The sequence below is a fragment of the Leptinotarsa decemlineata genome, unplaced genomic scaffold, assembly GCF_025532065.1.
Source record: "Leptinotarsa decemlineata unplaced genomic scaffold, Ldec_3_MD MMD2_tig00026328_RagTag_RagTag, whole genome shotgun sequence".
NCBI lineage: Eukaryota > Metazoa > Arthropoda > Insecta > Coleoptera > Chrysomelidae > Leptinotarsa > Leptinotarsa decemlineata.
In genome coordinates this window covers 34,048,183-34,071,531 of record NW_027412688.1, presented here as the reverse complement: position 1 = coordinate 34,071,531, position 23,349 = coordinate 34,048,183, and the positions used below count along the sequence as shown (strand labels likewise).

The following is a 23,349-nucleotide window of genomic DNA, read 5'->3' as shown; positions in this document are numbered from 1 at the left end:
TTTAACGTGCGTCTAATATTCCTGATGTTTTTTTGGTAATACTTCATTGTGCTACCCTTTCTAACTAGTTAAACCACCCACTAAGTGTTATTTTCTTTTGAGCAGAAATTTGGAAAAAATGTACTTATTCATTTTTACTCCTAAGATGACTACTAAAACAATAGTAGTTAGTGAATAAAATATCATTAAAAAAACTTCTATTGCTTTTTTTGGGATAAAATTCGAAACTGCAATTGTAACTATTCATTATTCGTTATTTTCATCTTCTTCTACATCAGGTTCCGGCAAACGGTTTACCCTTACAGTTGCCGGTAGATATTCATACCAGTGGTGCACCTCTTCCGGTATTAAATCTTTGGGGCACAGCTTTAAAATGTCCTCTTTCTTCTGCTTGCTTATTGGAAGTAGTTGACTATGAGCTGGTTTGATTTCGAAGATAGCAGAGATATCTTTTCGTAGTCGGGTTTTATCGCAGATATCAATTTTTCGATATTCTGAGGAGTGGTCATACCGGTAGTATATATAAGATGTCGTGTGAATTTTATTTTCAGCAACGATACAATGTCACCATTTTCATCGAGATTTCGATTTTTCATTAGTTGCTTAGCGAAGGCTTGCAGATCCTTAAAATCCTCATATTTCAATTCATGTATCTGGTACGGCACATTTGGTTCATCATTTGTTAATTTTTTTTGTCTGTAGGTATTTCTGCTTGAACGACTTCGCTTAAAAATGTTAATTCACGCCGATTCATTTTTTCAGCATTCTCTATGGCCGAGTGCATGAATTCGCACTCCATGTGTGAGTGGCCGGACTGTTCGATTCTGTTGATGTGACTACGGGATACTGCATACAGAAGAGTGACAGCTACCTGCTGGTTACGCTTTTGTCCTCCACAAGTGTCAGAAAATAACGATATATCTGTCACAGTGAACAGCAACTTCTGTATATACATCAGTAAAATAGATCCTATTTCATTACTACTTCTTTTTCCATTGAGCTTATTCCAGTAAAAGCAATAGGCATTCTTTCCAAGACCTCCATAAATTGTTAGGTTGTATACGCAAATTTTTTGTGGATAGTAGAACTCCGATACTTCTGAATGGGGAAGGTGCAACGTGCTTTGCAGGTCAAAAGTTGCTGTTACGAAAGATAAATCATCCTGAGATCTAATTTTATCGTTTGATTCAGCTTCGTTACACTCATTTTTCCTAGTGATATGTATAGAATATTCAGCTTCCAAATTATGTTTTCCTTTATTGTCAGCTAGTTTATATCTACTGCATGTCGCACACTGGTCCTTCTTGGGTTTGAAAAAAGATAGATTGTAATTTGTACAAAAAATATTCCGGTATATGAATTCACTTACACTTACCCCTCTTTTCTCTTTTTACACATCTCGTTATCCAGTTCGTGCATTTTGAGAATGGATAATTTACTATCAAGATACTTTTTTTTTAATTCATTCGAATGTAGTGCGACTCCATAGCAGGAAAGCTCTCGATATGTGTCTTGATCAAAGATATTTGTGCTGCCGATGTCTTATTGCCGGGTGTTTTTTTGCCTCTTCTATCCACTCCTTGAAATGTCCCAGCGGAGTCTTTCCCCTTGATAGCAGTTTCAATAGGGCCATTTGAAATACAAAGAGTTTTCAGGAAAAAATTATTAATTTAGCTCTTTCACTCATTTTACACCGTACTGTGAATACAATGTTTTAATGAAAAACAGATCACCATGTGAAATAACCCACTCAAGTAAAATATCGTAACACGTGTTTCAACAGTCGAAACTGAATAAGTACTTACTTAACGCCTTTGTTGTGTGTACTATGTTGCCCGGTTCAAGGTAGCTGGTATAGATAAATCTAATCAAGTGCATTTTCAGTTTTGCTTCTTAGCTGATTGTTCACATGTTTGCACTTGATTAATTTTACTAATACAGTTCTATGAAACTAAGTGGAATTAACACTTGATTATTTTGTCTTCTGGTAGAGCATGCAATAAAAAGTACACTTGTTGAGAAAAGTCAATTTGCCCCAAAATGTCACTTAGTGAGTTTTATCTTTGAAGTGATGATATCTTCTTCAGCCAAACGTGATTCAAAAGATTCAGTTAGTGGAAAAAGTTATTGTTTTGGATATATTTTTTCCCAGTAATACTTTTCTTGATGGCAGTAATTCTGCCATCAGACATCATCATCTTTTTCATGGATTCTTCCACTGGTGATACTCCTGGGCAATTTACTTTATAATAATAATGATAATGGGTTCATTTCCAATGAAAAATGAAAAGATACATGGTATTCTTCTTATGCTATTCAGGAATCCCAAGAGGGATTCACCCGAGGGTGCTCTACCATTCAACCCTTGCTATTTTGAATATTTTAAAATAACTTGAAAAACTAACTCAACCAATCCTAAAACATAAACCGATATCACTCAGTTCCTGGCATATGTTGGGTCAATCGAATATTCATCGAATAACAAAAATAGAAAAGAGTAATATTGAAGATGAGGAGAAATGAATACTTTTCAAACACAGGCTGAAGAAAACAAATAAAAAAAGAGAAATATATGATTTTATCCGATACTAATTGAGGGTGAGTCATGCTTTTGATGTTCACAACTATCAAACAACTGAATATAAACTTTATCGTCACTCACTTTTTGTCTCGAATTGTTGTAGTTGTGGAATGATCTCCGTAATGAATGCAATGTTTGAAGTTTTTCATATCACCCCGAAAAAGTTCACTTGAAATGAAAGAAGTGAACATAAATCAACTTATTTTCAAGCAGACACATTTCACACCAGCCATTTCAGTCTCCTATCGAGGGTAAACTTCACTCTCCGGAATATCAGATTGCTCAGAATGATACTCTTCAAAAAAACCTTTCAATCCTGTATTGAATATACGATGTTGAGGAATGATTTATTTTCGTGACTGGGCTATAAGTGATGAACGTGGAAAACGGGTTTTCCATTATCCAATTGACGGCCAGCTGTCCGTATCTCACTACTGAACGGCCTGAAGGCTCCAGGCATATTGTATTCCGATGAAGCGAAGGTAACACTTTCACAAAAGCTCTCCTGGTGGATTGAAGACGATTTCGGTGAGCGAAAATATCGACATTATCAAAATGCGATGGCCTCGATTTGTGTACATATATTTCACTATTTGGATTACGGGATTTTTCGAGCCGTATATATCCGAATGGGGATTTGGATGCAGATTATTCGGTTTACATTTTTTAATTGAGTTGAATTGATTGTATAGTACTAGAATCATGAAGAAAGTGGACAGCTACAATTTCTTGAATCATAGTCTCTTTTCTTGTAATAATATCTCAGATTTTCTTTCAATTTCCAATTAATTCTCTTTCGTTCATTCTTAATTTTCTTCTTATAAAGGTATCTAGAAGGAATTTTCATAATTTTTATCGCTTTGTCCCTCTTTGGTCATAACCAGTGCTGAAATTTCTCAATTCATAAAGTAATCTTTCATCTTCCTTTGGAATGTTTGGAATCCGTATTTTGAATAAATCTGATGATTTCTATTCGTTTCAATTATCTGGGCATCTGAATTAGTCACTAAATGGAATAACTTATTACAGTTTCAAATGGCTCACAAAGTTCCGATTCATTTCAGTTCAAAAACTTGATTCATATAGACATATTATATCTTAAGACAGAAATACGGTCAACCGTTTTCCATATAATTATTTCGGGACATTCAGTAGGTTTGTATGTACCTATGCTTTTACTTCGTCAAAACTTCACTGAAACTTAAAACGTTCACCCAAACAACCTTAAGGTTACGTACTTTTGTCCAGACAGTCGTCATTGTCATCAAATTCCATACAAAACATGTAGCCTTATGGACTTTCTGCTGCAACCATCTAGGTTGTACTAGTTTGTATGTTGAATTTCATTGGTTCGGACTTCTATTATCTAATATGATATAAAATGATTTGAAATCCCAGAAATAATAAAAAAAAACACAATTATATTGAGCAAAAAAAAACTAAAAGGAAATAACAATAAAATAAAATACACGCAACAATTGATAATTGAACAATTGAATAAAAATGAAAATTGGAAGAGTTCAAGCCTAGTTACTTATTTCACGGAATTACTAGGATGCTGTGCACGAAGCTGCTATTTCAAACTGAAACGAATTATTTACCCAAGATGAGGGACTGCCAATAGGATCGCCACTTTCACCAGTTATAGCCAACATATATATGAAGTGGTTTGAAACTCTGGACAACGAAGAAGCCGCGAGTCTGGTTGAGATACGTTGACGACACCTTCATAATATAGAACTATAGAATTGTCATTTTTAGATGTATTGGTGGAGAGGACCGATAATTAATGGGAAACACCTGTATATCAGATACCGATTCACACGGGACAGTATCAGAACCACGAATCCAACCACCATCAAGACTCTAGTAGAATGTACTTTCGGGCTCTGTAATACGAAGTGAGGTTTGAAGAAGGAACTAGGCATCGTCAAAAATTATCTTCGACGGAATAGTTACTCCAAAGCGATAGTGGAACAGGCCTTTGCTGGAAGACAGCAAGAGCCTTGCAAGAAAGAGGAGCCGTCAGAACCAGTTCTTGTACTTCCCTACATCCGAGGATTGTCGGAAAGGATAAGAAGAATTGGTTTCAAGTACAACATCTAAACCTGCTTCAGATCTGTATACCGAAAATCCACTCACACGGGACAGTATCTGAACAACGAATCCAACCACCATCAATCGACTAAAAGAGGAATCATCAAGACTCCATTAGACCGTGCTTTCGGGCTCTGTAACATGAAGGAAGGTCTTAAAAAGGAACTAGACATCATGAAAAATTATCTTCAACGAAATGGCTACTCCAAAGCGATGGTAGAAAAGATTTTGGCTTGAAGACGACAGGAACCTCGCAAGGAAGAGAAGCCGTCACAAACAGTGCTTGCACTCCCCTACATCAGAGGATTATCGGAGAGGATAAAAAGAATTGGTTCCAAGTGCAACATCAGAACCTGCTTCAGATCCGGAGACACTATCCGTAGCAGCCTAACGAAATCCAGGCCACCAAACGCGGACTGCGATTCCAAGAATTGCATTTATCGGATACCCTGGGGATGCTGCAAATCCTGCATCGGTGAAACTGAGAGGCCATTGAAACTCTGCATTGCTGAGCACAAGAAACATACACAATGATTAGGAACCAGCAAATCGGGAATAGCAGAGCATGCTTGGACTTATCAACATAATATCAAGTGGTTCATCCGCAGGAAGTAATACTGGTTCAGGAGGAAATTCAAAGAAGCCGCATATATGTTGTCCAACAAGGCAATTAGCCAAGCTAGCGTAGAGATACGCAACATATGGAAACCCAAAATTATGCGAAAAAAGGCCAACTCCCGCTAAACGGTTATCTTCCGATAAACCGATGAAGCGGAGAGAGGGAATTGGTGAAAGAACTCGAATGACGTATAAATAGTCACCTCTTGGAGAAATAAGTCGAGTCATCACCCGAAGATGATTGTGGATACTAACAACCGAAACGTCGTGAAGTAACATGGCTTGAAATCTTTTAATTTTTGTTTCTTTTTGATTGTTCAATTGTTGTTTGTATTTTATGTTATTGTAAGTTCATTTCAGGTTATTTTTTCCTAATAAAATTGTTGTTTCCAGCTATTCATTTTAATTTTATTCAATCTTCCTGAATACTTTTACATGCAGTGAATAATTTTGTATTCGTTACAATATATCAAATTTTTCAGTTGATGAAAATTATGTTCATCTGGAATTATTGTTTCGAAAGTACTTTTTTTTCAGTTCGTAACTGAAAGTAATTTCTATACATGAATTTCTCTTGCAAATTTCGCACATTCTTTGTATAAAGGGGATATGTAGAAAGCTATTCATTAATTCGCATTTTCCAGAAGGCAACAGTTTTTTGAATTCATCTGTCCATCTGTGGTTTAGGTGGTTTAGCGTTTGCTCCGCAGTGGAAGCATAGAATAGAAAAGAATAGTTTATTGGCTATGTGATACATTTGAACAAATATTCACATTTGTAAATATTTGATGATAAATATATCATCATATATATAAATAATATACAAATATCACAATACTTTTATACCAGAACAATGTTCACAATAACAAATACAATCAAACATCAAACAATTAATGTTAAAAATGAGAACAATCGTTACTCGAAGTAACACGGATTATCTATGTTATTTAACATATAACATATATTCATCTGTTGAATAAAAGCAGTGATTAAAAAAATGACTTCAGTTTCTGCTTGAAATGGTAGAAACTGAGTTGTTTTATGTGACATTCAATGAATTTTCCTGAATTTAGTCTGAATCTGTCAGATATTCATGTGTTTATTTTTGATTTAGTGTTTATTTTTGATTACCCCACTTTCTCATCACATTGTCAAGTACATCTAAACGCAGATGATATACAGCTATATTTGTCTTCTCAATATCCAAAAAGTGTATAAGAAAACATGTTTGTATCAGTAAGAACATCTGAAATTTTCAAAAATTCAATAGTATGGAGAATATGTATACCGCTATGTAGAATTACAAATCTAGTAATGAATCCAAATGTATTGAGCTTTAATGCTGTGCACTTTCTATCTAAGTGAAAGTCATCCACAATGCCTACGGATTTTCCCTCATAAAGCCACTGGTAACGTTTATAATAATCCACAAAGTATACAATTCATCGCTTCAACCATTATAGTCCTCTTTCATATCGCAAGCATCTCACCCCAACAAACTACCTTTCATGCTCCGGTTTTGTGTGACTGTTACCTTCACGTCGGCGAACAACGATTCAGGCTGAATTGAAATAAGAATGTTATGTGAGGAGCGGAGACGTGTTTTTCAGGAAAGTGATTCAATTTGCCGCAAAAGTCGCTACTAGGTTTGGAAGTGGACGATATTACCCATATTATTCCATTCATTGTGTTACCTAGTCCATACTTCCACCTCGAATTTTTAATGGAAGTTCGATGTGACACAGTGTACTTATAGATATCTCTTCTGGTCGTGTTTCGAATCCTATCTCTTTATGAGAGAATTCTGGACACAAAAATTTTCCGCAATAGCTCTTGAATATATCATTCAAGTTAGAAATAACTCCCAGTTCTATCACCTACCTTGTAAAGGAAAGCATCAGTTCAAAACTTGATTTGATTCATGTAAGTGGATATTCATCAAAAGTGAGTGAAGTAAAGAAGAAGAAAGGCGCAAGAGGAGGGGATTTTAAGCTATTGAAGAAGACCGAGGACCAAGGAACGTGATGATTGAAAGAGAAGAAAGAACCGGGATCAAGTATCAGAAGATAACCTCTCATTCCAGAACCAAATATAGCAATATCGAACCTGCAGGTACCAGTCGACTACCATAGTCGACTGGTACGGGAGGCAATAGAGATCCACAAACATACGGCGAATTTCAACAGAAAAGATGAAGCAATGTATTGACATACATTGTTTATAAAGAAGAAGTAAATATAAAAATCAATGAAAGGGCGAAGTTCAGCCGAGGCTGTTTTACAACTTAACCTGGGGGATAGCATATTTTATATAGAAATATGAAAATAATTACCTAGTATACATTAGTAAGTGAGTAGTTCATGAATCTTTGTGAGACTAAGAAAAAACAAAGGTTATAAATTCCAAAGTAAATATTGAAAATCTATTTAGCTCAAATAAGGTAAAATATAGCAAAACAAACACAAACGCGAGACAAAGGGAAAACCATATGAGCAAGACATAACATGAATATATTATCTATCCAGAAGACTCCAGATATGTTTTCAACTTTTTCTTGAAATTATATATGGAGTAGTGTCTAAATTCACTGGGCAGAGCATTATATTGTTTGATAGAGTTGTAAATAAAACTACGAGAAAGGCAGGCTGTAGACTGTTTTGGAATAATAAAAGTGTGACGGTTTCATGTCCTCGAATTATTATGTGATTTGAAAGTTTCATATCTTTCATAAATATAATTTGGCTTTCTGTAAATGAGGAATTCATGTGTATTGACGAGTAGGTGGAGCTGCCAGGTTTTAGCAATCGGTAACCAACCTGACTCCTCGAACTTGGGGGATATATGGTCGAATTTTCTCACACCATAAGAAAGACGAATGCAATTGTTTTGCATTTTTTGTAAGCGATTTATATCAGTTTGTATCAAAGCAGGCTCGTAGATTATATCGCAATATGCTAATCTGGACAATATGAGGGTTTCGCAAAGTTTCAACTTCAATTTGGAAGTCATAACATCTCTACTTTGATTGAGTTGACGTAAGATACTGTATGAGCTACGACAAAGTGAATTTATATGTTTGTGAAATCTCAGATCATCATCCAGCCATAAACCAAAGTTCTTGCTTTCTGTAATTGTTTGTAGTAAGTCTTGTCCAAGTTGGATTTCAATTCTTCCTTCAATTTCCCGTCTTTTGTGTTTCGGGCCAAAACGTATCAGCTGAGATTTTTCTGAATTGAATTTCAAGTTATGGGCTATAGATAGTTCCAGTAACTTTTGTAGACCGCTGTTGATTGTTTCCATTGCCACCTGCCAGTTACTTGAAGGAAATCGATAATATAAGTGAGTGTCATCTGCATAATGATGAACTGTGCAAAGATCAATCATTTTATGGAAGTCAGATATATATAGAGGGAACAGAATTGGGCCAAGGATAGAGCCCTGAGGTACTCCATAATAAACAGGTAAAGCACTAGAACACTTTCCATCCAGACATACTTACTGAGTCCGATTTCTGAGGTAACTTTTCAATAGATTTACAGTCCCTTCACTAAATCCGAGAAATGACATTTTCCTACACAGAATATTATGGTCTAATGTATCGAATACTTTACTGTAGTCCAAGATTACCATGGCAGTTACTTCATTATTATCAGTTGTTTTGAATGAATCTTGGGTGATGTTGACAAGAGCGGTGGTGGTGCTATAGAATGTACGAAATCCAGATATGAACATTTGTTGTTAAATTATTATTGTAAACAAAAGAATCAATTTGATCTTTCAGAATCCGCTCGAACACCTTAGATAAGATAGGCAGTTTGCTAATTGGCTTCAAATGAAATAATTCAGTTGGATTTTCACATTTTGGTAAAGGGAGTACAATTGCATGTTTCCATGCAGAAGAAAAATGATTTGTTTCTATAGAGGAATTTAATATGTGTGTAATGTTGTTGATAAGATAATTTTCAATATACTTTAACATAATTAGAAAAATGTTGTCAGATCCAGCACAGTTACTTTTCATACCACTGATGTATTGTTGAGTCTGCAGTGGCACTCTGCGAAAATTCAAAGTAGGTCCAGTATAGGTCTGAGTATATCTTTCAATAAGTGTTTCATTATGATGAGATTTTGCAGCGTGAAGTGGAAATTTATTCGATTCAGATCTGATAAATCCGCGGAAAGTTTAGGGCTGTGTTTATTTTTCAAAACTTCAAGTTTTCTTAGAGTACCCCAGATCGAACTGGAATTTTCTTTTTTCGAAACAAATTCTAAATATCCTTTTTTTTCACGTCGGATTGCTCCGGTGGTATAATTACGGAGTTCCTTATATTGAAGCTTGTCCAGTCTCTATGAGATTTGGTTACTTTGAACTTTCCAAGAGCTATATCTCTTAGTTTAATCATTTCCTTGATGTTAAAGGTAAGCCATGGAGCGGGCGGTTTTGTTGTTCTCATAGACCTAACTGGGGCATGGGCATTGAAAAGAATTGTTGTGTTTGTGGTGAAAAACTCTAACATTGCATCTACAATTTCGAAGTGGAAGATTCTATCCCAATAAAAGAGGTGGAGATCATTGAGAAAATCATCTTGGTTGAAATCTCGGTAGTAAACTGTTTTGTATTTTGATGTTGTTTCCAGTGATATAATTTCATAAGTAATTGCAAGATGATCGGAGATACCAATATCTAAAACTTCAACTAACTGTATATCATCCTTTTCTGATGTTACCAAGATAGCAATAAGGGTATGAGTATTAGCTGTTATTCTAGTAGGGATTTCTATCCGTTGAGACAGATTATAACTTTGAAGAAAGTTTAGAAATAATTCTACAGAATTATTCATTCCTAAGAGGTTAATATTCATATGGAACCCTATTTTAAGGAATTCTAGAATAACGAACAGGACAACAAGCAGCAATATTTTCAATGTTCCAGGGTCAAGTGCAAGTACGAGTACAGGTACAAGTGCAGGTACAAGTACATGTACAAATACAGTTACAAAAACAGGTACGAATACAACCTATTACCTGATAAGGCATAAATACGCTTTGCGAAGCCTAAAAGGTAGTCATCGGACAGCAAGCCATGATGGTTAAACCTCTGAAGAAGCTAGCTACTCGCGTGAGCGAAACCTCAAGAAGAAATTCCAAAAATCCACGGCCTTCAAACTCGAAAAGCAATGACACTGCAAACCTCAGCCGTGAAAGTCTAAACCATTTCGTCATTCGTCGTGTTATCAACTTTGTTTGTGTTGTAAAACCGCCTGTCATCTGTCACACACATTATGAAATAGGTGTCACACGAGAAGCAGGAGTTTGGTATTTACCCAAGCATTTGGGCATTGGTGTGTGAGAGTGTGATCAAAAAATTTACCACGGTCAGTTAATTTTGAGTGTCTGGACTGCCTGCCCCAAGTTTTTTGTTGTTCAACGTCCCGGCTTCGACTTTGATATAATTTTGAAGTGCTGGAACGAACAAGTATGACTACACAGATACCTGCCACCTCAGGCAATGAATGACACACTTCAAGTGTTCCGATATGCCAACGTTCTAGGAGGGTCTGAGGGTACTCGGCAATTGTTGAGTGGTATTGGCGAGGGCGAGATGCCAATTGGGATAAGGGTGGATTCATTGTCAAGAATAGGAGTCTAGAAAAGGAAGCGAGATGTGATATTTTGAAGAATATGCGGTAGGACGGTGATGTATGTTGAAAGAGTTGAAACGTTATCCAATATCAATAACTTCACGGATTATCCTGACCTAGAGAGTTTTCGAAGCTTACCTACTGTGTGGTCTGTGTCAAGATGATGTTTGGGTAGAAATGGGCCTGGATCTGATTTCCGGACAACTACCTGATGGTCCTACGCTTTGTTTGAAACTCGTTTGTTGGTTTGGCTCTGTGTCTCATTGGAAATCGTATCTTCAGGCGTTCGTGAAAACTAGAAATTTGATTGTTTAATGTGAATAAGGGCTTCATCTCGTGCCGTTTCAAAACTCATTTGTAGGGTTTGTCTGGTCATCGGACTGTTTGGGATAAGAAGTAGAGGTTCGCTAAAGTTGGATGGATTTTTTTATTTGGGATTTGGTATAATCGTTTTGGAGTAGATTCGAGTTCGTTTAGTTCCTTGGATACATTGTGGTTGTGTGTGTGGATATATATGGGAACTTCAGTATTTCGTCTCCTCGTATAATGTATTTTCCAGGACAGTTTTTCCAAATGAATATGATTCACAGCGATTTTAATTCGACGTAAATCGATACTTTGGTGCATGCGCTGCTCTAAGATTGTCTTAAGGAATTTTTTAAAATGTTTGCGCATTTCAATTGTTGAAGATTAGATGAAACATTGATCAGTATGGAGAATAACTCCTGCTCTCAAAAAGGTTTGAGATTCAGAAAAGATACGAATCCACTGTAATAGGTATCATCTAAGTGAAAATCATTCTCCATGTCCCGATTTTTCCTCATAAAGCCACTGATAACGTTTAGAATAATCCGGAAGGTATACAATTCGTCGTTTCAACTACAACAGCCTTTTTTCTCTTCTAGAGCATCTCAGCCCAACCACCTTTCATGCTCCGGCTTTGTTTTACTGTTACCTTTGCGTCGGTAAACAAAGCTCCGGGCTAGATTGTAATAAGAATGTAACGCGGAGACTTTTTCCAGGGAGAAGTTTCAATTTACTGGAAAAGCCGCTTCGGGCCCGACTCGGCTGGAAAATGGACGATATTATGAATTTTCTATAATATTGTCACACTGGGGATCTGGTTATTTTCCAATCGGGTTTTTAATTAGTTGTTGGATAAAAGCCTCGGGAAGGATTTGCTGAAGCGTTCCCATAATTTCAAAAAACTAATTTTGACAATAATCTAAACTTCTTATAATATAACTTGAGTAGCATTATCTGTGTTGAAGACTCCAGTCATTTCAAAAATGCCTTAGTTTATGTACGAAAAAATGGAATATAGATCTATGAAAAACATTGTTTTACAAAATCCAATAAATTTGTTTGGGCCTAGAATGATATTTCATCTGCCCTGAAAATAGAATGACTCCATCATCTGAGGAGAGTGGAGTCAAATGAATCCAGATTTATTTTCTGGTATTTGAAATTTGCTCTCTCTGGCGGCAACCATGAACACGTATAGGCTACGCTGCACGACATGGTCCTTTCCAGGATGGATCACAAGGTTATCTGTAACAGCTTCCACATCTACTTTCATTTTGTTAACGACATCAAAGCAGACTATCCATCAAGAGTGACCACAGAGAGGAAATAGTACCCCATCCCTAGGGTAACTCTTGGTGACCCAGAATCTAATGACCTCATTGAGAAGGATTAGGACTTAAGGATATAGATATAACTTTTGAAACATCCACTATTTTCAAGAGATTAGTAAACTGGGAAGTATTGCAACAAGAGTATTTGAGTCACCATCGATATATCTATTTTGAAATACAGGACGAAAGGAGAGCACCTCGTGAAACAAGTTCATGCAAACCAAAAATCAATAAAGAAATCTTCAAGTCAGTCATCGAAATTCTGAAACCCAATATCGGGCAGTCGAATACTAGGTCGATTCAGAATATGAAGAAGGCGATAAAGGCAAGTCAAGAAGACGCATCAGCTACGAGGTAGAAAGCACAACCCTACTGGTGGAATGATATGATCGAGAAGCAATGAAAAAAGAAGGAAGATGACAAGAGATCGGAGAGGAATGAACCAAGGAACTTGAGCTGCAAGAGAAGTGGAACTCAGAACAATGATAAGGGAGCTATACAAACTCATCAAAGATGCTAAAGTCAAGGCGTGGAATAAACTCTGCGAAGACCTGGAAAATGATATATGGGGACAAGGATACAAAATAACGATGAGAACCTTCAAAGCATACTGACCCTACAACCTTACTGAAGAAAAGAGAACTGAAATTATCAGAGGCTTATTTCCAGCAAGGACCAATCGAACAACCCCCATTTGGGGACTCAGGATTTGCCTGAGAGCTTTAGTAGGGAAGAAATAGTAAGAGCATGTGAGAATCTCAAATCAGATGGAATTTCGCCGGAGGAGATTAAAGAGGCCATTAGGGTCATCCCAGAAACGATGCTAGGAATATATAATAGCCTACTTGCTACTCATAGATTTCAGAAAGGAAAGATCGACAGTATCAGCTATAGAAAAAGTACTGGAACATGTAAGTACATTGTCCTTCGATTGGAAAGCACTGATCGCAATCGATATAAAAATGCATTCAATACAGCATCCTGGACTAATATGATAGGAATGCTACAAGATCTAGGGATAAACCAACATCTAGTCAAGATTATAGACTGTTACTTGGAAGATAGAGTACTTATTGGCAAGAACTTCAATATGGAAATGACGCAGGAAGTACCCCAGGGATCAGTTCTAGGACCAACATTTTGGAATGTATTATATGATGGTGTGTAAGGACTGGAAATACCTGGGAACTGAAAAACTATTGCATATGCAGACGACCTTGCCCTTGTAGTTAGAGCAATAAACAAGGACCAACTAATGATCTGTGCCAACTTAGCTCTTGAAAAAATTGAGAACTGGATCTTAGGCAATGACCTAGAAATGGCCCCAGAGAAAACAGGAACTGTTGTTATTACGGGAAAGAGGAACAAGGTATACTGTTTGGGGTGGGTGGTCATAGCATTAAACCGACCAAACATATGAAGTATCTCGGAGTGTGAATCGACGATAAGCTAATTTTTAATTGTCACGTAAAAAATACCATCAAAAAAGCTCAGAAAACAGTTACGGTGGCTAAATACTATAATGAGCAATATTGGAGGACCAAGCTGTGGAAGAAGAAGGATGCTTAATGGGGTGGTACAGTCAATAATGACTTACGCAGCATCAGTATGGAAGAGAGTTATAGCCATACAACTGTATAGAATTGACTCGCTCATACAAGAGCTCACTGCCTTATATAGGGGTGAAGCCCTGGTGAACAATGTCAGAGAAGACACATTAGCAAGGTGGCAAAGTAGATGGGAAGAGAACACAGCGGTAGCTCAATGGACGAAAAGATTGATACCAGACCTTATCCCATGTGTGCTGAGTAAACATAGAAGAACAAGCTTTCACTTCTCCCAGTTTCTGTAGGGCCATGGAGTTTTCAGAAGTTATACAAATAAAATAGGGAAAACGGACGACAGATGTGTATATTGTGGCCAAGTGGATGATCCCGAACACACAGTTTTCCACTGTGCTAAATGGCAAAGCATGAGAATGCGTACCTTTTTATCGCTAGGACAAGTCCTAACACCGAACAATGTGATAGAAAACATGCTGAAATGGGAAGTCGTTTGGAAAGAAGTATTTACATTCATTTGTGAGGTAATCAAATCAAAAGAAAATGAAGAAAGGAAGATACAAAATGATGAAAGATAAGGAGAAAAGCCGCTGACATACCTGATGTAATATCCTTCTGGATGGTTCCGGCGTCAGACGGCGAAGATGAAAGTGATGTTTTAGTGTGTTAGAGTTTAGTGGGTTAGAGTCCCACACTACCCTGTTGCTTTCAAAACAAAAAAAAAGGTCAGTTCCTGTTGTGTTTTCAAACGTTGAAGATACTACACATTGAATAAATTGGTGACTTGAGGCGTAAATTCGTACGAGTAGCCGAATTGTAAAAAATACGAATCTTGGCATATGAAAATTGATCCTACTCAACAAATAGGAACAGTCTATTATGCCGTTCGATGATTTATGGAGAGTGGTAACTTCCTTGCAGAGATTGGAAGTGAAAAGTATTCAGAAGGCGTTGATGGGCATATCCTCTTTCGGGGTAATAGCCACAACATTTTAAGATTATATGTTTGAGACATTTCCTTCGAACAGATTCAATACTGTCTATTGGGTTTTTATATAAAAGTGACCCAATGAGTGCGGCATATTTTAGTTTACTTCTAATAAATGTGAGGTAAAGTATTTTCAGACTGTCTATATTAGCAAGGCTAGACCAATTTTACATGTTCACGCGAGAACATTAGGATTTTACATTTGTTGATGTTGGGTTTGAGATTAGACCATTTCTGGTACACCAGTACTCCAATAACGTTAGACAGGTAACTGGACTGTATATTTTCAATATTGATCGTTGATAAATATTGAAAATAGAAGTGGACCCAGATTGGAGCCTTCTGGGGCTCCCGAGCAAGCTACATAGCGATCGAACGTGTACCTTCCATATTCTACAAACTGAGTTCTTCTGAGTAAGTAAGATTGCATTCATGAGACCTCTGTCACTGTTCATAGTTCTCATGCCACAGAGTTTCGAATTTATCCAAAAATCTAGTGTAGTGTACCAATCCCAACAGTTTCAGACAGTTTTCATTTATTCTGAGGCCAAGGAGTGTTGAACGACAGTGGATTTTTCTGGTCTCCGAAATCAGATATGTGCTGCGTGTTCTTTGAAACGAGTTTCAATGGCTCGCTCAGTCTGACCAATATATTTTTGTCATGGTCCTCACAAATCATTTCATATATCCCTGACTTTTCATTTTCAATATCATGTTTTCATGGTAGCCTGACGTTTGTTGAAAAGAACAAAAAGTTTCAAAGGCTACTTTCTAGTTTCGAAGCCAACTTTACATTTTCGAAATATTTGACAGAAAAAGGTTGAGAACTCAATCTTTAGAAATGCCTAGAACTCAATAGATACAAATGGAAAATGTATCTCAATATTGGTTTTCCAATGTTCAACTTGGTTAATAATTTATATGTAAACTCAGTTGAAATCACGAGTCATTGAACAGGAAGAAAAAGTCATCTAATAAAAAATAGTATGAAAAACTCAGTTGATATTTGCTGAAAAAGTATGTTGAAATCTGTTTTTTCGTTTACCACCTGTCGCCTCTTACGAAAGACAGCCCCCAGAAGTCGAAAGTAGTGTAAGCTGAGGATTAACGAGGTCTTACTTCTCAACGTGCGATTCCTAGCATGCAGATGAACTGGTGAAGTAAGTGTTACGGTTTTGTAAACTGTTTAGAGGAAAAATACCTTTTCTGAATGTTTGTTCTGTGGTATTTATAACTCGAGGTGTGTTTTCGATATCTCATCCTTCACCTAGACTACTTACCTAAACTGCCTCTCGTCTGCCCCGTTTTGCGCGATCGTCACCTCCGCCTCGGTGGAGTACAATATCCTGGCGATCGCTTTAAGACTCCCGACGAGCAAAAACGCCACGGCGGGTCTGTCGGTCGTAAAATCCAGCTGCAGGTTCCCTTCCCCACTCGCCGTGCATACGAATGCCTCAGATTCGTGTTCTCCCTCGTGGCCAATCTCTTGGTACTTCAACACGTCGTGAACGCCGTCGAGGGTCGTTAAAAACTCCTTCAGATCGCCCCCCAGACACATGAATGCGCGCTCCATCCGGCCCGAGCACGAGGAGGCTATCAGTTCTTGTCCCAGCTTATCGAAAAATATCGTTTCTTCTACGTCTAGAACAAGAAAATGTTTTTTAAGGATGAAGTCAGGTAATTGTGAAATATGGGGGGTGGAAGCTACGGTTGGGATATTCCCAGTCGGGTCATATTGATGTCATATGGAATGAAATATCCGGATGAGGTTATTCCTGGTTTAACAGAAGATACAAGCAAGCATTCTCTTGGAAAATAAGTTTTGGGTTTGTTTCTTTTGGAAATGTGTTCACTTTCAACTGGAGCAAGTTCTATTTCTTTGAATAATTCGTTTGCAAAAGAAAAAACTGTAATTTTTTCACTTGGACCGCTACTCAACTCTTATTTACAATGCAATTCATACAAATTATCGACCTGAATTAATAGAGGTTACTAATTGGTAAATAGGTAGCTTTGAGAACAGGTATCCAACAGGTTCAAATATTGTTACTGATGATTCGACTAATTATAGGACATTTTTCATGAAAATAATATCGACAGTGGTAGAAGATTAATTTCTTGTTGGTTTTTCAATAGCAAATTTTATTGTTTTCGTTCAGTAACTTTCAGGAATTCCAGCATGTAGTATGTCAAAGTTGATGTAGAAGTCGTGGTTGTTATCCAACAGATGATATGGAATGTTTTTCTCTAGTTGAAACTTTCTTGTGTGTTGAGAGATTCTGGTTCAGATATTTCTGCATGTTCTTCCAATATTAACTTTTGGCCACAAGCCACACTTTGAATCATTGACTTCCGATTTGGTGTCCTAGTCGATGTTGGATTTGTTGTTTTTCATATGTCTACCTGGGGTGTCATCAGTCTGTATGCTATGTTGATTTTTTGTTCAGTCAGAAGTTAACTTATATTTTCTGATGCCTTTACTATGTATGTCAGTGTTTCGAGAGTATTATCTTTGATGTGAGGGTATACTCACTGAACTGTTAAAATGTGACTCGATCGGAGTAATGAAGAAGAGCAACTCAACCACGGAAAACTCTTAGAATTGTTAGAACTATATGGCTTGAGGGGTCTCCCACTAAAATGGATTGAATCATTACTGATGGACAGGAAACAATGTATATATACGAATAAACTCTAATAATATTGAATATAATAGGAAACCTGAATGTTGATATGGGTGTTCCACAAGGTTCCGTATTGGGACCAGTGTTGTTTATTTTGTACATTAATCAGATTGATTGCATTTTAAAAAGTTGTCATCACTCTGCCTATGCAGATGATTAGTCTTTGGTATTGTCTTCACCTGACACTAATTTACTAAATGATAATTGTAGTGATGTGATGAATAATATATCAAATTTTTTCAATGAACGCTCTTTATTTTTCAATATGGAAAAACAGAGATAGTACGTTTCCACAACCGTCAGAGGCCAATAAAAAATCTTGATTTTAGAGTAAATCAGAGAATGTTGACAAACACTCAAGAATCTGTCAGATTCCTTGAGGTATATTTAGATGAATTGTTGAGTTGGAAAGCTGAATTTTCTTCTTTTGACTCTTCGAAATGTTCTCAATGGGCACAGCTACTGGCAATTTACTACACCCAAATTGATTCAAGGCTTAGGTATGCTATATATATATATATATATATATATATATATATATATATATATATATATATATATATATATATATATATATATATATATATGGGGAAATTCCACCTCGGATGTTTTCATCTGTCAAAAACGCATACTGCGTACTTTAATACATATTTTATCTAGGGACTCATGTCAACCTATTTTTGATAAAGCTGTTTATATTCTTGAAAATAGGTCTTTGTTCGCATCGAATGAAGATATTCATGGATATAATACAAAAAATAAACACTCCATGTATATTCCATTTGCGAAAGTGAATACTCCATATTTTTCTCCCCAGTACATAGGGCCACGAATTTTTAACAATCTCTCAGATATCATTGAACAGCATAAAATGTGGGACATTTCATAAGAGACTTGAAACATTTTATTGGAGAAATGTTTTTATTCGCTTTCCGAATTTTTAATTGAAAATTAATGTATGTTGACTACCTTATCTTAAATTCATATCTTATTTTTGCAAATACTTTTATAACCTTAGAATTAGATTTGACAATTCCCATACATGTAACTGTCAACGGGAAATGAAGATTCATTTTTTCTTCTTCACTGTAGTCTGCGCTGGTCAGGCCCTATTATTATTTTTTTGTCAGGCCCTATCCCCCGATACATTCAGGAGGGCGCGCCAGCATTATTAACCAATGACCACTCCCCACATCGTGGGGTGAGTGATCATTGGGTACGAGAATCATGTGTCCTGAGCAAGCGCAGTGAGCCAAGAATGACAGCCTTCTGCATCTGTGCGGCTGAGATTTCTGCCTTAGTGCGGCAAGCCGGTATGATTTCAAAATTCGAGAGGACATCATTCCACCAAGGACTCCAATAATCAGAACAGCCATCTTGACAGAGTGATCTGGATAGAGTCTGCGGAGTTCGAAGAGAAAATCTCGATATTTTATCCGTTTTTCCTCCTCTTTTTTGACGATATTCGTCTCTCTAGAAGCTGAAAACTCCACGACAAATATCGTTTTGCTCTGGTGGTCGAGAAGGACTTCCATCATGCTTATTAGCTTGTATGAGCCTGAGGGTGGGGAACGAATAGTTCCAATAAATTTGGCACTTCTCGGTGTCTCGTCGATACCGTAAGAGTGGCGTAGATGGTGATATAGCAGTTTTGAGGCCGCGTTATGTCGATGGATATAGGCCGAGACCGCATATGCTGGACATGCTGATAGCAAGTGCATTAGGGTCTCGGGCGCGTCGCGGCAGTCCCTGCACCGTGTGTCATGAACCTCTATACCCATCACACGACTGCGGTAGACTAAGGTGTTGGAGATACCATTCTGGCAAGCTATGATGAACCTCTCAGTTTCCGACTTCAGCCCATTCTACCTGAGAAAAGCGAACGTCAGGCGCTTTGATAAGTCAAGGTCTCCAATGTTATTGAAGAAGACCCAATACATTGTCTTATCCTTGTGTCTCCGCAGAAGTAGGGTGATCTCTGCGGCTTTTATCTGAGCTTTTTGCTGAACAGGTTTCAACTCGGTGACAGAGTTGTGGTCACCTTGTTCAGAGTCGAAAACTAGACCAAGTTCATCAGCTGCTCGAGCAGCTGCCTTAAGGAGAAATGCTTCAATTCCCCATCTCTGCATGGTCACGGACCATGCAGAGATGGGGATCCGAACTCCTGACGACTTTACAGTACCATTCTGTCATGTAGACACTCCAAACTCAAAAGTCCACGGCCTTCTTGTTGTCGGGGGAAATACAACCGTGGAACGGACGATTTGGGATGCAAACTCCTATAGAGATACATCGTTTTCCGGGTCTTTACGTCGGGTTGATAAAGCTCCTCCTGAGTCTACTTCACTACTCCAAACGAGTAGAGTAAGATTGGAACGGCAAGCATATTTGTTGCAGCACATTTGTTCTTCCCCGACAGTTCCGACGACCAGATCTGTCGAAGTTTGTGCTGATACCTGCCGCAGAGAGGGTTCTTCACTGCTATTACCTCTTGTGAGTGGCGGTGTTCCACCCCGAAGTGGTGGGCACCCGATGTTTCTGAATAACAGATTGGTGCTGATGAGGCAATAAGACAAGAGGCAATAAGACTGCAAGACATCAGATGTCCACCAGTGAGGTTGAAACTGTTCCCGGTTTCATACCATACTATACCATACTATATTGTGTAGCAATCCTATGAATGGTATCCGATTCAATTCCATAACGAATGTTTGAAGTAAAAACTGAATGGAGAAATGTTATTTTGTATAATTCAATGTTCATGTGAAAGTAAATGTTTCGAAAGTTTTTTTTCGTAAAATTCAATGAATATTTGAGAGCAGTTGTTTTCAGTGGATTATTTCACAGTTTGTGTCTGAATGTTATTCCTTTGGACAAAGTACACATTTTTATATAAAGTTTATTTCAAAATCAATTGCTTCTTGGCTTTCTTTGGCCACATTTTTTTTGTATATAGATAGAGAATTAGAAACCCAAAACCTCTCCTTCCCAAAAATTAATCTCTTCTTAAAATATACCTCTTTTCATTCGAACAGATTGTTCATGTATGAGAGTATAGAATCCATTCGGTCAGGACATGCTTTTCAATTCTGAAATATTTCAATCAATGACACTAATCAGGAAACTAACCAAAACTTTCAATTCCTTCCATTTACGCCCTCGACTCCAAAAGCTGATTAGTCACAACTTCCATGAAACAAAAAAAAGTTCCAATCCACAATCCGCAAGAAAACGAAGCCCTCAGTCAACGAAGTTACTTTGTAAATTCAAGTTCAGCGGAAACTTCTCCTCTGAATAGAATGTTAAATGATTTCTTGTACGCAGAACTTTGCCGGTATTAATGACTTTTCCGGGGAAGTTACGTTTTGTGAATGCCGGATAGATAAAATTCATGTCGAAGAGGCGAAAAATTATCAAAGCTGCTTACCGTTTTCTGATTTGATGATGTCGTAGATGTCTTCCAAGTAGGCGTAGTGTGAGCAGTTCGTTACATTCGTTGGTAATCTGTCTCTGCAATGAAGAAAAATGTTAATTGATAATGGGAATGTTATTATGTAGGATGTCATTTTTTGAAAATAAAACACAAACACTACAGGAACATCCTTAAGTCGAACTAAGAACGGTGCCCGTGCGAAAGTACCGATTCACATTGGATTCGAATCGCTGGAGATTGAATACATTTAAAGAAACGTTCTTAGAAAGTTTATTCCACATAAACGTATTCCAAATGAAACAGTTCTCGAACAGTGGAGTTTGAGGTGTACTGAGGAAAACCTCAAAACGAGGAGCAGCCACAGTCCGTTGCGTATTTCTGATATGTACTGAAATATTTGAACACTTCCTGTGAAAGTATCTATAGAAGAGAGACAAATCTCCAACCTTTCCTCGATGTTTCAGACTATCAAGGTTGCAAGTGATGTTCGCGTCTTCAATCATGCGGATGGCTCTTTCATGAATGGAATCCAGCAGATTTAGGGTATGCTAATGGATGGAGCTTCATACATAAGCACAATACTCCAAAGACAGTCTGATCTGAATTTCATAAAGCATCAAAAGTTGCTGGGGTGTGTCCAGTTTTCTCGTTCGAAACAGTGTTCCAAGCTTCTAAGAAGCAGCATTTGCAATCCAGCGACATGATTGTTCCAAGACATATTGGTATCCATTTGAACCCCCAAAATAGTCATCGAAACAGGAAGCGGAGTTGTCTGACATTATATCCAGTTTGGAAATATTTATCTATTTCGGGGAAAACCGATGCCTGTTTTTTTATGGCATTGAATTGTACCTGGTTCAAAGTAGAAATTACTGTACTTCAGCGAATCAGACGCAATTACACCAGTCAGGTTACCTCTCAGCTTGCCATACAAGGCAGACATACCACCCAGGCAACCAGAGTGCACCATATTGTCACGTGATTTCCTGTCACCCAGTCAGCTAGGCGGTGAAACAATCAGAGTGTACCAAATTGTCACGTACCGTCCTCAAACTGTCACACAGCTTGCCAGCTGATCAGAGCGCACGCTTCTGCATCCCAGAACATCGTGGCGGTAGATTTGAATTTTCTGTGGACATGAATGATTCAAGTAGACAGACGAGTAGAGCTTACTGTACTTCAGCGAGACAGACGCCAACACACCTGCCACGTTTTCTCTCAGCTTGCCATACAAGGCAGACAGGCCACCAAGGTAACCAAAGTGCACCAAATTGTCCCGTGGTATCTTGTCACCCAGCTAGCTAGGCGATGAACCAATCAGAGTGTACCAAATTGTCACGTAACTTCCTCAAATCGTCACACAGCTTGCCAGCTGATCAGAACGCACGCTTCTGCATCTCAGAACATCGTGGCGAGAGATTTGAATTTTCTGTGGACATGAATAATTCAAGCAGACAGACGAGTAGAGCTTACTGTACTTCAACGAGACAGACGCCAACACACCAGCCACGTTTTCTCTCATCTTGCCATATAGGCTTGGCAGACAGGCCACCCACGTAACCAAAGTGCACCAAATTGTCCCGTGGTGTCTTGTCACCCAGCTAGCTAGGCGGTGAACCAATCACAGTGTACCAAATTGTCACGTAGCGTCCTCAAATCGTCACACAGCTTGCCAGCTGATCAGAGCGCACGCTTCTGTATCTCAGAACATCGTGACGGGAGATTTGAATTTTCTGTGGACATGAATAATTGAAGCAGACAGACGAGTAGAGCTTACTGTACTTCAGCGAGACAGACGCCAACAGACCAGCTACGTTTTCTCTCAGCTAGCCATACAAGACAGACAGGCCACCCAGGCAACCAAAGTGCACCAAATTGTCACGTGGTGTCCTGTCACCCAACTAGCTAGGCGGTTAACCAATAAGAGTGTACCAAATTATCACTTATCGTCTTCAAACTGTCACACAGCTCATTAGTTGATCATTGGTATCTCATAACATTGTGGCGGTAAATTTCAATTTTCCGAGGTCATAAATAATTCAAGCAAACAGACAAGTAAAACCTGCTGCACTTCAGCGAAATAGACGCTATCACAGCAGTCAGGTTA

The 23,349-nt window shown here is 37.9% G+C and overlaps 1 protein-coding gene across 1 annotated transcript in view; it reads right to left on the bottom strand.

The window, feature by feature from the left end:
- The window catches only part of Gycalpha99B (guanylate cyclase 1 soluble subunit alpha 2), a 174,572-nt gene that overhangs the window by 68,085 nt on the left and 83,138 nt on the right, over window positions 1-23,349 (bottom strand). Inside the window, 2 exon segments of the mRNA XM_023161878.2 lie at window positions 16,406-16,766; window positions 21,237-21,319. Coding sequence (XP_023017646.2) covers window positions 16,406-16,766; window positions 21,237-21,319 — 444 coding nt within the window.